Genomic DNA, 16508 nt, shown 5'->3' with positions numbered 1-16508 from the left:
CTTTTCCCCCTTGTTTAAAAAAAAAAAGAGACAAAGTCTGTAGTTTGGAAAAGTTTCCAGTATTAAAAAGACACAGATGGTCATGGCTTGTCTATCAGAGGAGTGATATATTCTGCACAATAAAAATATTTATTTGAGAACTATATAACCATGGAAGAAGGGACATTAGTTACAATTCTCCTTTTAAGTCAAATAAAGTACGTAGATGATTTTTGAAGTAAATATTTCTTATCCTATAATAATGAAAAAAGTCCCTCAATGTTTGGCTCAAGGATCTCTCATACTGGTCCATGCCTAATTGGAAAAATCTCACCAAGGTCTGCATAAAATCATCTGTTAATAGGACGGTAGTAGCAGAATAGATACGATTACTGGCACTGATCATTAACAATTCATACAAGTGCAGTTTCTGACATATATATATGAACTACAGGCGACAGCATGAGTGTCTAAATTTGTTGCTGAATCCCTCGGTGTGACTGGACTTGATCATGCATCGTTACACAAACAGCCAACAACAGAGAGCACCATCTGCTGCTCAGAAAGCACCACCGAATAAATGCCTGTTTAAAACAGGACGATGCACCTAAAGCCACAACTATTTAACACCAAGAACTTACATTGTTATATAACTTTATGTGTAATGTATATATAATATTCTAATTTACAGAATTGTAATGTTACGTTATGAAGGAAAATATCTGACCTTTGTCTCCAAATCTACATGCAGGATCGAATCTCTCCTGCACACATTCATTGTCTCAAACATGCAACTTGCTCCACAGCCTTTATGATGCAGAAGCAGACGGTTAATAAAAAGTGTGTGCAGAATAATCATCTTTAATGCATGGCTCTTTGTATCAGGTGCAGGGGTATGTAAAGGCAGCAGGGACTGTAACCAGAGTCGGTCACTTTAATACAAAGATGCGTGAATCCTCAAAACAGCAGGCAGGGAGGTGAAAGCAGATGCAGTTGCAGCAGGAGCAAACAGCTTAAACCACGCAGCCGAGCTGAAGTGCCAGGGCAGAGCACTCACTTTCCCAGGAAATCCCACACCATGCCCCCTATCTGCTGGGGGGCAGCGGACACAGAAGGGAGCGGGTCAGAGGGCGCTCTGCCACCGGGACGAGGGGTGGGGCGGTGGATTGTGGAAGGAGGGCTGGGGTATATTTTTTGTTTGATTGTGTTTTTTTATATATTTTTAGGAGGATGAGGTTGAATAGATTCGTAAAGGGAGATAAGGAACAGATTGATGAATCAGGATGAAGTTTGAGGGGAAAAAAAAAACAGAAGGAAGTTTAACAGAAGTGAAAATCGATCAATTTTAAGGAAGAAGGAGACAAGACAGAAAAGGAAACAATGAAAAAAGTGGGTAAAAATGACAACAAACGACAAAAACATTCAATGAACACACTGCTAACAATTTAGCAAAGCACACAATAAAGTGGTCTGTGTTATCATTTTAAAGATTTTAAGATCATTTATATTTATCTTTTATATTATTTTGGTAGGTCAATGAGAGAAGAGCATAATTCAAACAATCTTTATGTCATCTTATTAAAAGAGCTTTTTTTTTTTTCTCTGTCAGCCAAGTCAAATACTAAACAAGTTTCACTCTGGAACATCGGAACCATCTAAGATCCTAATCCAACACTGAAACAGATCCCTGAGAGCTCATGCAAGATGACAACCTCATAATTACAAACTTACATGGCACAAACCAACACAAAATGTAACCGATCAGAAAGTAAATGACTGACAGGGACAAATAATGTGGGATAAACCTTCAGCCCTGATGCTCATTAGAGTTTGACATGTTCTTCCCACTTGAGCAACGTGGTAAACTAAGCTCTCACAGCACAGACGTAAAATTTCCTGACAACATGGATCTTATCATTGTGACAATTAACATATGGAATGAAGAAAAAAATTTCAAGAAAAAAAAAATAAGCCAAACTACAACGCAAGAAACACAACAGAGTCCATTTCATCCATCAGGATTTCAAACCGCTCAGCTCTTAAGTTAATCAAAACCAAATCCAGAGACCTCGACCCAAAACTCACAAGATCCTAAAATCTGCTTCTTGCATGTGGTTTAATGCTGTAACACGTAATATTTAAATACAAATAGAAAAAATACATTTAATAGAATGAAATTAAACTTAAGGCTATTAAAAAGAAATGCACTCAGGATCAACAGTGACGTACAAACAAAACTAACAAAAAGCAATTTGTCACAACTCCATCTGCACAACAGCACAAAATACAAGAAGAAAAAAGAGCAAAGGGGGTCTATTTTTCTCAAATTACTTTAAGAAAACTGATGAAAAGTAGATTTTCTTACATTATGTAGAAACGGAAGAATTGTACATCCATCTATTTCTCTTCTTTTGTAGTATAACATTTTGTTTGTAAGTTAACGTAGCCTTTAGAAACATTACATACATATAGGCACAAAATGTGTTTAGACTAAATGTTCTAACAGAACTGGTTACCTTTCCAGCTCGGCAATTTTCTTGTCCTTGTCGTTCTTCTCCGTCTCCACCTCGCGCAGGATGTCCAGGAGTCTCTCCACCTCCGTCTGAGCTTTGGAAACTTCGTCCTTGTAGTAGCCCACTTCTTTCTCCAGCAGCTTCACTCGGTCCACGTACTCTGGGTTCGCTCTGGAGCCCGACTGCTGCTCCACCTCGTGAGCTTTCTGCAAACGGCACACAAAGAGCAGACACAAACGTGTGCATGCCCCGGTGACACACTCAGTTGACATCTGTGTCAGCACAGCCATGCAAAGTGGATTTTCTCCTGTGCTTGAAGGAGAGACACACACAGCAGTCCGTCAGATTTACATCCTGTTTTCCTGCTCCTCATCGTTGTGTACAGTCAGTTTTGTTGACCAGGGCATCATTACGGCTGCTGGCTCATTAGTTTTAACTGGGCTATTATTTAGCTCAGTTTAAACGGCCCTTTGAGACTCCCCGCCATTTTGCACAGTTGGTGAGTCTGCAGATTTGTGTATGTGTGTGCTTTTGTGTTTTCTACAGCACTAAAGAAACAAAAAGCAAGAAAGTGAAAAATAAATTATGGATCGTTCCCTGACTATCAAAAGCAGAGCTTTCCCTTTAGGTCGTTCTGAACAAATCTCATGAAAATCTGAAAAATTAAGTTGATCACAGTAGTACACAACACCCCTGAGACAAAACAAGTTACACAGAGCCATCCACCAAAACACTGCAGTGAACTCCACCTACAGCTGATACAACACTGAGATCAACAAGAATCAACACTGGCAACATGCAACAAGATTGAACAAATCATGCAAACCCACCAAAGCTGAACACTATTTGCATTTATCAGTCAAATGAAGAAGGAGCAGCAAGAGCAACTCAGTGGTTCAGATTTCAGAGCTTAAGCAAGAATATCTAAAAAGCTGGACTCTGCAACCACGTAAGAGCATTAATGTGGTTTAAATAATTGCAAAGCATTGTGTTTTGAATGTTCTTCTTTGTGGTTTAATGATTTTATTCTACTTTGTTTCAGTTAAAGGTATGATAAAACTTGATCCCAGGTTAAATGCTCTAAATTCAGCATATTATTTTATGAGTCTCTGTGAAGAGGTGGTTGTTTGTTCTAATCTTGCAAACTGCATTTAAATGCTCTGCTGCAAAGCTGGATATTGCATTATGGCCCAGCTGTCTGAACTAAAAATTTCCATTAATAGACTTTTGGAATTACAAAGTATTTGACTTATTTGAGCGTTTTTTGTTTGGCTAAAGCAAAATCACACTTTTATTGAACAAGCAATAAAGCCAGTTTAGAGCTCATTTACCAAGGTGATTATTTATTTTAAAATATTTAAATTTTTTTATACTTATTATGCTAAAACAGTAGTTTGGATTTTTTGAGGTGGAGTCGGTGCAGGTTTTAAACAAATAATGTCTTATCTGCTGTAGGCTTTTTAAATGACTTACTTTGGAGAAATACATTTTATTCTAACTAGTTTTGTCTAGTTCAAGTACTGTCAAACTCAAAGTGGACTGCTGGTATTTTAAAACAACTACAGTCTCAAAACTTTGATGCAAATGCATTTTATAGACTTCTACATGGCTTTGGATTTCACATTAAACAGTTATTTACACAACATTTTATTGGCAGCAGCAATTTGCCATAGCACTTCTGGTGCCTGGAGTATTTCTGGCAGGAAAATCCATTTTGTGTGTGTTATGGTTTAAATTATGGTATTTACATGAATAATAACAATTGAGATGGCAGCAATCTTCCTTGGTCTTGTTTTAACTATCCATCAGCTCATCAACTTTATTTCTTAAAACAGTCATTGTTAAACAACCATCTATAGCAGTTGAACTGTTAATTGTTCATAATGTTGGTGTTTTTTTTGTTTTTTTTTACTGAACCCCATTATAAAAGATTTTAACTATCCCCTTAAACTTTTTTTGGTACTTATTTTGCTGTTTGCCTTATCTACTAATAAAGTTGTCCCTCGCTACTTCGTGGTTTGATTTTCATGGACTCGCTATTTTGCGGTTTTTCAAAGTAAGATTGAACACGAGCAAAAAAAAAAAAAGTGCCACCATTTTGTAGTTTTATCTCAATAAGCCTTTACTGTATTGCCAGTCTAAAATACAACGTTACCCAGAAGGCAACAGTGCGCTACCTAGAAGGCAAAGTTGCTTTCTGCTCGAAGGAACATTTTGATCCGATCGCAAAAAGTTTGGTCCTTACAGTATTCACAGTGACTTCGGTGCTCAGTGGATGCAGAGAGCAGATCAGAACCGGACCAAGGGTGGGTAGGTCTTTCAAACCAGAACTGAGCTGGATCAGAACTGAGCTGTGTGTTCTGCAGAGTAAACTTTTACTTTAGTTTAGTTATTTAAATTAGTTAGTTGACTGAACTGTTTCGGTATGTTGTTTCAACTCAGAAATCTGTCAATTTTATTTAGCAGATTTTCACATATTGAGCCGGGGGTCCGGAACATAACCCCCGAGATAAACAAACGATGGACTACTGTTTTCTTGGCTCTAGCTCATTTTACTAACATTGCCACTAGATATTCAAAGTTCTTGTTTATGGCTCCTTACATGAAGCCTGTATTTCATTAGTAATCAGCACACCAGCTATCATTCAGGAACCATCTTTCCCAGTATACTTACTCCCTGGTTTACCTCTCTTATTGTTCAGACCTTCGTCTATGCACCTGTTAATCTTATACATTGCTCTTGTAGATACCTGTTGTTTGATTATTAGAGGTGTACTTTTGATCCTCATCCACCTGCCTCCTGCATTAAGGCCTTTCAAGACCCACTAAACGTGTCAGTTATAGCCTCTGAAGTTTAATGCAAGTGTCAAGTGAATGCTACGTTATGTACACTATCGAAACACCCAGTTGAAAGAACACCTCAACCCAATTATGTTTGGTAAGTAAAAATTTCTGTAGAATTACAGCAGATGTCAACAGATGAAAAAAAAAAACCCTGACGCTAGCTTCACCACATGTTACACACAACAAGTCACAAAAAGAGTACACACAGGACTCTCAGTGCAGAGTAAAGCTTATATCAGTACAGTGCAATGGGGTAACATGCATGTGGATGGGAGAAAGCAGTGCCTGTGCTGGGATTTGCCATGATCTAGCATATTTCAACGAAGTTCTCAGTGTCTTCATGCTTTCAAAATGTGCCGCACAGGCCTCAAGAGACGGACTTACAGGATTGTTCATGTGACTGAATAGCTGCTCAGCTTGCTACATTGCAAATGGAGGGGTGGGAGGGCGAGGAAGGGACATTGAAAGGGGAGGGGGTCCAGGAAGAGTAAACGTTAGGGCTTAGTTTGAGCCGAAGGAGATAACAGTAGGATCAGACATGTTATAGTACACGTTTGATGGATGGATAACACAGTTTCAGTCCAGAACTTGGTGTTAAAGGTTAACAACAGCGCAACACTGCAGAGGAACAGACACCGGGATAATCTGTGGATTATGGAAATGAAGAATATGGATGCTGTTGTTTTAACAAGGTTTCTGCTCTGGACGTCCCAAGCCGAACTGAACCATTGGAAATGGGTTCCAATCAACTTCTGACATTTGTTGTTGACCTACTGGCTATGGTTTGCTGTTAGCCATGCTGGAACACATCTGTAACACTGTGGTGAAACGTGCTGGTATGTCTGCAGCATGAAATAAAAAATGAGAGCCTTTCAGTATACGTGCAATATTTGAAATTTGAGTATTTCTCATGGCGGCAAGGATAGAGCTGTATTTAATACCAGTTGAACCAGACATTTAAAATCCCCACACAGTCAGAGAAGTACACTAAGTTCACCTAGCTAACTGTCAAAGCTAGCACGACTGAGCAACACATTTTAGAGAAAACTCTAAGGAGCAGAGACAAGTTTCCATGGGACAACAATAAGGCAAAAAAGATCCCACAACAGATGACTGAATTTAATGCCATAGTGAAAAAAGCAGGTTTTTATTGCCTTTTGGAACAGTTGAAGCTATGCCCTGTCCTCCCAACGTTACATAACCAACTCAGCGCTACCTGGGATAAATAGAAAAGGTTGCTTTCTGCTGGCATGTTTGCTTTATTTCTTGAAAATGAAACAGCAAAACTAGGAAGAACATGAACATTTACTGCATGTAGAACTTCTTGAGTGTCAATCAAGATCACATAGTCAACTTCATTAATAAAAACTTACATTTGGATTGTAATTGACAGTTATGTGCTGTGAACAAGCAGAATAATTACTCAGATCGACATCATGAATTCATCAGGACATACAGTATGTCCCAGTACATCCCAGTACAATGGATGGTAGCCACTAACCTGTTGAACTGTGCCACATTTTCTGAACGTTACTCAACGACAGAACTGGTTTCATAAATGATAACAATAATTTCAATGTTAGATCTGTGTGTCCTTTATATAACAAAAATTAAAAAAAATGAAAAGCCAGTTTTGGTGATATCGATGGGTTGTTTTATAATTTGAAAGTGGCAGTTTTCTCATGTAATCAGCTTTGTATGATTTTTAATTGCAACTGAATTTGTTTAATTTTTTTTCACTTTTCATCATAAATATCCAATTGAATTAAAATCCATGTTTTCCAACCAAATCATTGCGCTTGTAGTTCTTCCTGGATAAAAGCATTCATCAGTCCATCCATCAGTTTTTATCTATCAGTTGAACTTTAAGTTTTAGATATCAGGTGACAGCTACTATCATTGTGTGTCTGAAAGATGAGGGACTCTGCTGATAGTTACCACTGTAATCCGATTTTTACAATACTTTAACTTGGTAATTACACTAATTATCACAAAACAAATGTAAATATTTCAGCTCACTCCAAATCAAGCAGTTAACAATGGTTGAAGGTTTGACTCATAAAACAAAATCAACTGTGAGTTTAAGCTGAGAAACACAAACTTACCTTCTGCAACTGCGTCTCCAACTTACTACACTCCTCTTTCTTCTGCTCAATGGCAATCTCCAATGATTTGAGCTTCGAGTCCTTCTTCAGGCCGGAGGACGCCAGAGACGATGCATGCTCTTTGAGATCTATGAGGCTGGACTGCAGAAAGAGAGTGAACACAGATGGTTAGCACAGACCCAGCAGCCTGTCAGCAGGTGGAACGCAGAGCCAGAGGACAAAACTTAAATGTGAAAGCTGTCTGAAAGAGAGAGAGAGGTGAGGTGCATGCAGTTCACAACAGTACAAACACAACGGCAGAGTCATGCAGACGCACATCGATAGACACTGACCTCTTTCTCTGTTAATTCTATCTGCAGGCTGTTGACCTTCTCCTTTAGCTCCTTGTTCTCCTTCTTGTAAAGGTCCACCTCTTCCAGACGTTCTCTGTCCTCCCTCTCCCTTTGGTCCTTTAATCGCTCTATAATTCTCTCCTAGCATACACACAGCATCAAACGTGTTTTAAATTATTTAATAGGGTTCATATTTCATAAACTTCTGAGAATCGCATTCAAACTTGCTCAGATTTGGAGAAGAAAAAGGACAATTTTGGTCAGGTCTTAAAAATCTAGTGAGCAACCCTGCACAGAAAATTCACTCCATTGTTTTAAAAAAAAAGAACAAAAATGTGTTGTTTAACATTAAAATATGATGACTTCACAAATTTAATATTATAAATAAAACTATAGATATAATCTATTAAAAATAAAAATTATTTGGGTTCAAAGGGACAGTTCTCCTTAAAAAAAAAAGTTGTATTATCCCTTTAAAAGCAGTCTAAAGCTTCATTCCTGAAGCAGGAACACAGGTCAGAACAGAGCTAACATGTAAATATACATGTGGAGCCAACCTGCACTTAAAAGTAATTTTGACTAATTAAAAAACAAACTTTAAACAGGTGAGAAAGTCATAACGAATTCTGCAGAGTAACATCATAAAAACTGAATATGAAATCATTTTATCTAGATTAAGAAATGCTTCAAAATTTAAATGCTTTGATGAGCTTTTAAACAAGAGATATACAGTAACTGGTACATTTCAGCAGAATAAAATGAGCCACTCTCTCACAATGAGAATAAAGTCATCGCACAGTTAGATGCATATAGTGGTCTGCTATCTTTATGATCCAAAGAGCCATTTATGCCCCTTCCTTCACTAAATTAAAATGTCCGGAGCCAAAAAACCTGCTCCAACTGTGATTATCAACTGGTGGCCCATGGACCACTTTAGGTTTGTTGGAGGAGGCTTTTCAAGCCAGTAGGAATGACATAATAAGATTAAAAATATCTAATGATTTTTAACACTTGTTAATATTTTTACATTTTAAGACAAAAAAAAAAGACTAGATTATTGTAAAGAAGGATTATATTTTTATGTATAGTTTTGACCAATTAAAACAACGAAATAAAGACAATGAACTATGTAGGTCTTTAATGTGGAAAAATTAAGTATCCTACTTTAAAGAAATAAAGCATCAAGTTAAAGTGAGTATGTTTTACTCCTTGTATTAGTACTAGTATTCACAAATTTGTAAAATAAATGACATGAAAATGTTAAAACTAGCAGTAGTTTGTTGGTTTTGGTTAAAGCTTGAAAGAGTCGCTGCAGAGGAACCAAAGGGTCGCGTGTGGCTCCAGAGCCACAGAATGCAGACCCCTGGTCTATGTGTTCATACTGAATTTTAACTCTTTTTAAATAATATTATTTAGTCATTGCACATTTTATGTAATCCTGCTTTTGCTGTTTTTACAGTAACTATATAAGACATGCTTTTTGAAACAGTGTTATTGATTTTATACTCTCCTTTTTTTTTTTTTTCCATTTACCTTTATTTATACAGGTAGTCTCATTGAGTCACGAGAACTCATTTTCAAGAGAGGCCTGGTTTTTTGGGAGCAGATGGTGGGGGTTAAGGGCATTGCTCAGGGGCCCAGAGTGGGGCAAATGAGGGTGGAGGCAGGTGTTAGTGTTTCACCTTTTCCACCCACATTTTGATGTTGACGGTACTGGGAGTTGAACCTGCGACTTTCCGATCACAGGCCCACCTTCTCTAATCTCTGCATCAACACTCCCCTACATAGTAAATACTATCAGTAAATGAGTTAATAAAATTAGGCCTATTTTAACTGATCTTATTCAAGAATGTTTGTAAAGCTAACCTACTGGACAAAACAGGTGTCAAAGGTGTAAAGTGTGACCCTTCGAACCCATTCTGACCCTTCTCTCCTGATGCTACAGTACTGAGCCACACCTTTTCTGACAGTGCCTCCTCCAGGGTGGCCAGGGCAGTGTCTGTGTTGCTGGAGTCGGTCTGCAGAGACTTTATCCTGTCCTTCAGGTTCCCCAGCTGCTTGTCTTTGTCTCTCAGCTGCTCCTGCAGGTTCTCAATCTGACACGGAAAGACAAATAAAACGGCACAAAACAGTAAGATCAAAACCAGAGCAGTGTTTGCAATCTTGAAAAATCAAATGAGGCTTTGTACAAAATCTTTACAGTTAAATAAGCAAAGTATTCAAAGACAACATAGCTGTGAGAAACAGAAGATGGTGTATATTTACAGATGACTTCTAATTCCAAATGAATGGAAATTACCAAACCAAAGCAGAAAAACTCAGTTATGGTCTTCTATGTAAATAAGAAATCTAAATAGTTAGGATTATGAATAAAAGACTAAAGAAAATGGTATGCATGTATTTCTGAACGATGTCAGCACTATAGTTGTTTGGAGGTAGTTCAAAAACAAAAAGGCTCAAATAGAAAATTTTGACTGTCTTTAAAAAATATATACATATACAAGTTTGTGTGATTTTGATACCAGCGACATCTTCCAGAGCTTTTTTCTGTGCATTTTTAGAACATATTTAGAGCTGTTGCCTCTCAGCAAGAAGGATGCTTGCTCTCTCCGTGCATGCGTGGGTTTTCTCCGGGTACTCCAGTTTCCTCCCACAGACCCAAAAACATGCATGCTAGGCTGATTGATAACTCTAAATTGTCCCTCTAGTGAGAGAGTGAATGATTGTTTGTCTCGCTTGTCTCTAAGTGTCCCTGTGATGGACTTGCGACCTGTCCAGGGTGTCCCCACTTCTTGCACAGTGACTGCTGGATATGGGCACAAAGGCCCCCGTGACATGAAAAGGAAGAAGGGGGTAAAGATAATGGATGGAACATCTTTCAAAAAGCAAAGTTGTTTTTAGTTACCATTATTACATCAGTTGCAGTGTCAGTGTTTGGCATCTGGGGAGACAAACTGGAGTAGATTATAGTCAAATGTTTTATTTTTACTTTTTAACATAAGATTTTACCTCATACAGTTTAGGGACTTTGTTGTCAGAGTGTGTTGCATCACAAGTTTGACTGCAAGAACAGCACTTTATCTGCCAGACTCTGACTCTGAAACGTTTAAGTTGGAAAGTACACAGTGTTTTGTTTTACATTTTTCTACAGAGGAAGATAAGTCTTTACCTAAAACAACATGACAGATTTGTTGTTTTAGGCAAATGCATTGCTATTTGCTGCTGCACATCCTTTCTAGCCTGATCCCTCCGTCTCGCCAATCAGTACAAGTCCTTCTCACCCTCTTTACTTTCCAGCCTCCCATACAACCCATCATATGCCTTCTGCTTTGCCTTTGTCTCCTCCCTCTTAAATATGTGCTTTAAATTAATATAAAATCATTTCATGTTTTTATCCTTCAAGAGTCAGAAAAGAAAACACACTCACATCAGGAGAAACCAGAACAAAGACCAAAAAAGGGAGATAAAAGTGAATCATGAAAACAAAGAATGTGATCAGGTCACAGATAAAGGCAAAGTAACACCAGCGAGTATTTATAGCAGACACACAGACAACAGTGAGGCAGACGTTTCTTTCTTCTTGTCTTTCCATGGAAATCATCCTGCAAACTGTATTTTCACAGAGTGGCTGTTTTTGTCCAGAAATCTGAAAAAAACTGAAGCTGAAAAACTGTTCACTTAAAATTTCCGACAACGCAGGATACTACACTTCACTGTAGTCAGCGATTAGTGTTACAACATCCAGTTTGGATATTTATTCTACTATTTAAAAACGCAAAGGCAGTGAGCTGTCCTCCACTCTTACCTTTTTCTGCAGGACATTAATCTTCCTTTCCTTGACCTCCAGCATGTCCTTCATGTCCCTGATTTCTCCGGCGAGGGTTCCTTTCTCCTCTGTCAGGTCCTGCAGCTGTTTGGTTTTCTTGTTCAGGAATGACTCCTTCTCTTCCAGACGCAGACGTAAGGCATCGACCTGAAGCCCACCACAGCCACAGATAAAAGTTCATGCCAGCTCATAGGGAAACAGGCTTGCACAGCGCTGGTGTTGGCACTTATTTGAAACAAAACTTTTATTATTTGATAATCAGCTAGAAAAACTACATTCATTCAAAGTGTGTCAAATTACCTTTAATGGACAGTTTAGATATTTTACAGTGGGGTTGTGTGAAAAGGTTGTGAACAACAATATCTTACCTGTCATAGATACATCTTTGAACATCCTCATTCTGAAGAAATATAAGTCTAACAAGCTAACAGCTACTCTGATTGGAGCCATAAACGGTGTAGATTGATACTGTTATTCTCAAAAATATCATTGCAATTGATGCAAATGCTACTTTATAAACATTTACATTAGGTTCAGTTTCTCATTACATAGTTGTTCACATATGAATCTTTGGTTATTTGCAAGGACAGAAGCAGCTAGCTGTAGCTCTTTCTGTATAGCCTGGGGCAAAGCAGGAATGTTGCAGTATTTTGCTGGATTAACCATGAAATGTGGTACTGACAGTAGTGTAAGGATTTATAAAGCAGCATCCACATGAACTGATATGATCATTTTAAACTGAAGTTGTAATAAAATGACAGCAGTCTACTTTGGCCCTGGTCCCACTCCGACTAATCTTCAGAACAAATATATTTCTTCATACAAAGGTCATTCAAAAATCAGGTAAGATGTTTATAGTTCACAACATTGCCAAAGGACATCAATTCAAAAGACATGGACAATCACTTCATTTCCCATGCTACTGATGTAAAAAAAACATGCAGGCGGTTTTGTTGATACGTTTTGCAACAATTTACAGTGCAGCAACAACAACTGATGGGTAGCATCCTGACCCCAATGTAAAATGTACTTATATTACCTCTGTTTGCAGGATGGCAGCACGTTGCTCCTTGGCAGTGAGCGATTCTTTGAGCACCTCGATATGCTGTTTGCAGTCTGAGTTCTGGTTGTTGAGGGTCTCTAGTTTTGTTTGCAGAGCCAGCAGCTCCGACTCTTTCTTTGACAACTCCTGCTTCAGTTGGTCAATCTGCACGACACACAACACAGACCTGTGAACGGACCCGTGTCATCTGCAATGTGATGGTGTGTGTGTGTGTGTGTGTGTGTGTGTGTGGAGGAGGGGCAGTAAAAGAAAGCACATCTGGTTGAACAGTGGGCTCGTCATTGCAGCTTTAACACAGTTTTCATCAACACTTTTTCTCTCATTAAAAATGCATTTGGGACTGACTCCCCTCTATTCATCATATATTATACATCATCTCTATTCATGATTGATGAAAAGATTCCTAAAAATAGAGAAATAAAACGGAGGCCGCTCTGCTCCTGAGCTCATTGTAAACACAGACTCAAACCACTAAAAAGATAATCAAAGCAACTTAATATTAGTGGTATTAAATGCTCACGCAGGAAATTTAAGAATCTAACTCTGAATTTCACGTGAGCTCATGCGTGAAATGTAGGCTGCTGTTGATTCTGCGCTTTTCTACTATTTGAACATTATTATTATTACCACAAATAATTCAATTCAATTCAATTCAATTCAATAATACTTTATTAATCCCAAAGGGAAATTATTTTGTTGTTGTAACTCGTTATCCTCATTTCATTAAGAGATGTTATAGATACTGATGGCTGTAGACAGGAAGGATCTCTTGTAAAGGTCCATCCCACAGTGGATCCTAAGAAACTGGCTGCAGATGCCGTCCGATCCATCCACCCAGACTCGGCTGGCCTCTCGGTTCCCCTGGACTGTAGGACCGCTTGAATGCTGGGCAGAACTCCTCCCAGAGCGATGGCCACTCCTCCCAACAGTCTGCCGAGCTCCTCACAGCCGCGGACAGCCAACTGCAGGTGCCGAGGGACGACCCCGTCTATCCGCTGTCGTGAGCTGCGTCTCCTGCTAGCTCCAGGATCTCAGTGGTCAGGCACTCGAGCACAGCCGGCCGGTAGATGAGAATGCGTCCACAGAACATCCTTTTCAACTCATTTGAGAGTTGGGGCCATAGTTGAGATATTATTTGAGCTTTTGAGATGTTATTCAGCTGCTGTTGTTGTAGAAAACTGCCTTGTTGCCATGGTTACGCATCATAACAAATGTCCAAAACCAAAAAAGTTTCGGTAAAAATCCTTCCAGCTGCACAGCATCCGATACCAGAGGAAACAATCGTCCAAAAAATGTGATTTACATCCAGAAAACCAGGAATTAAAGTTTCCAAAGGCAAAATCTCAGAATGAAAGTAACAGAGCTGCTCCAACATGCAGCCACCTTGAGCGGCGCAATTCTAGAATAATGGGTGATAATGTAAATGTCTGTGTATGAGAGTGTGTGCAAGCACGCATGTTTATTTATCTGTCTGTTAGCAAAATATCTCATGAACTAGTGGACAGATTTTAATCAAACTGAGAAAGTAATCATTACGTGTATACATCTACAACTGATTACTCTGACACACACATTCATGATGGACTCTGACACACACACACTCCAAATACACACAACTACTTTGTTGTACTGTTTGTGACTTGTTTTTACTTGCACATTTTTGATATCTGCTCAAGTTTTGCATTTTTGCACCTTACACATTTTTTTTTTCTCTGTTGCTATAAAAAGAGAAAACTTTGCGCTGCTAACCACATGCAGAACATGTTTCTACCCCATGTACATTACCACCTACACATGTATACAACACATGTCTCTTGTCTTGTCTCTTAATTACTTGTTTAGATTGAAACGTTTAGATCAGGTTAGATGTCTTATTGCATTTTTTTATAGGTCTGTTTGTATTTATACTGTTGTGTATCTGCACTGTGTTGTATATTTTTGCACGCTATATTCTGTGTTGCACCGTGATCCTGGAGGAACGCTGTTTCGTTTCAATATGTACTTGTACACAGCTGAAATGACAATAAAACCTCACTGACTCTGACGCTGGCTCTGATTAACTTTTAAAGTTAACCTGATTTTGTTCCTGTAAAGTGCCCCGAGACAACTTTGTGATTTTGCGCCATATAAATAAACTGAATTGAACTGATTTACACTGGACGCTATAGTTAAGAGACCTTACCAAACACAAAGATAGTTATAAGCCAGTTTTCTAAATATTGAGCTAAAACTTGGTGTGGCAGTAGCTAAAAATCAGTGCTAACAGACTGCACAAGATTTTTGTTTAATACTTTGGCAAAAACTCTTCAAACTAAATATGATGGTTATCTGTTAAATATGTCATGAAACAACAGACAGATTTTAATGAAACTCTCAGAGGGACTTATGAAATGTCCTTCTACAACTTACTGTTAACTTTTAAAGTCGGCCTAATTCAAGAGGGTCTCCACATGTGATGAACTTAAACAGCATAAAGTCAGTCAGTTTATTAAATATTGAGTAATTTGGTGTGTTAGGAGCTGAGAGTGATCCCCAACACGTACTCTAAGCTTACAGGTCATGCAAGATCTTGGTTCCAAACTTTATCAGCAGGTGATTTGCATTCCTTCAACGGATTCTAATGTCATTATTTAAATAAAAGGAATGAAGAATCATGATTTATCACGTAAAATAAAAGTGATAAAATACCTCTACTTTAGCATGCGTGTAAAAATAAAGAGCAGACAACTTGTAGACTTAACAGATCCCGTCTGTTTGTTTTAATGTCGTCTCTTCACTGCATCGTTTTATCCGCATGCACAGCGCCGAGGGATTTTACCTTGGTCTTCATAAACTTTGAGTGGTTCTTGTAGACCTCCATCTGTTTGATCTCCTCCTCTCGGTCCTCCGTGTTCAGTAAACTGTTTGCCTTCAGCATTTGGATCTCATCCTCCAGATCTCGAATGTTGCGCTCCAAGGAGGCAATTTTGGTGTCCTGCACAAACACATGCGGAGGAGACACACCTCAAAACCAAGAGCGGCATCTCCTCAAATAAACCTGAACTACAGACAAGAGTCCAGGAGGAAGCAAACTGAAAGTGATGAAAATATTGGGACAGACGGAGAGAATAAAGGGGAGAAATGTGTAGATAGAGAGAGATAAAGAGAGCGGAAGAAGCTCTGTGGGCTGACTGCAGTATCTGTCGGTGAAATCAAAAGCTTTCTACCCATCTCCTCGCAGCAGCTCAAAGGATTAATCACCATTGGGAAATATTGAGCGCACATCCAGCACAGATTGATCCGGCAGGAATGAAGAGAAACGTGCAGAGTGAGAAAAATAAAAAAGGAGGAAAAGTAACAAGCTTTAGTTTGAGTCGTTGCTTGCAGAGAAAATGCAGAATCAAGTCTCTGGACTGTGACTCGGAGCGCAGCTTTAGCTTCATGGCTTTTTAAATAAATAATACCACGTCTTTAAGATTAGCTATGGTTCATCTCCCTCTCCAGCAGAGCGCAGAGCAACCTTGCTCCTTCCTTTCTTTCTCTCTCCCTCTCTCTTCTTTTAGTTCTCTCCATCCTCTCTCTCTCTGTGTGGCTCTGAACTCATGAACTTGTGGCTGTTAGCAGGGTCAGTCCCAGCCCGCTGCAGGAGAGCATCAGTGCAACAAGGACTTGAGAGCGTAACGTTAATGCATGAGCATCCCTCGTGTGCATGCACTTCGCCCTACTGCTGCATCTCACCTCCATCTCTGTTACGAGGAGAACATCAATGAACTGACATTTCTGCAATAGACTTGAGACGGCGTACCTTCAAAGCTGAGTGACTTTATTCCGTCCACATGTAAACCACTGGCACTTGGACCTGGTCTG

At 38.9% G+C, this 16508-nt stretch overlaps 1 protein-coding gene across 4 annotated transcripts in view; it reads right to left on the bottom strand.

Moving 5' to 3' along the window:
• The window catches only part of erc2 (ELKS/RAB6-interacting/CAST family member 2), a 41297-nt gene that overhangs the window by 6516 nt on the left and 18273 nt on the right, over positions 1–16508 (bottom strand). For 2 of the 4 annotated variants that reach the window (XM_037678849.1, XM_037678850.1), the window contains 8 exons: positions 15481–15636; positions 12639–12806; positions 11579–11746; positions 9732–9869; positions 7774–7914; positions 7442–7582; positions 5721–5756; positions 2496–2698 (listed from right to left, as the gene is read on the bottom strand). In XM_037678849.1, coding sequence (XP_037534777.1) covers positions 2496–2698; positions 5721–5756; positions 7442–7582; positions 7774–7914; positions 9732–9869; positions 11579–11746; positions 12639–12806; positions 15481–15636 — 1151 coding nt within the window. The remainder of the gene's footprint in view (positions 1–2495; positions 2699–5720; positions 5757–7441; positions 7583–7773; positions 7915–9731; positions 9870–11578; positions 11747–12638; positions 12807–15480; positions 15637–16508) is intronic. The other 2 variants (XM_037678851.1, XM_037678852.1) reach the window with 1 other exon arrangement.

This window comes from Nematolebias whitei, chromosome 7, assembly GCF_014905685.2.
Source record: "Nematolebias whitei isolate Nwh7 chromosome 7, NemWhi1, whole genome shotgun sequence".
Lineage (NCBI taxonomy): Eukaryota > Metazoa > Chordata > Actinopteri > Cyprinodontiformes > Rivulidae > Nematolebias > Nematolebias whitei.
This window is presented reverse-complemented; position numbering and strand designations above follow the sequence as displayed.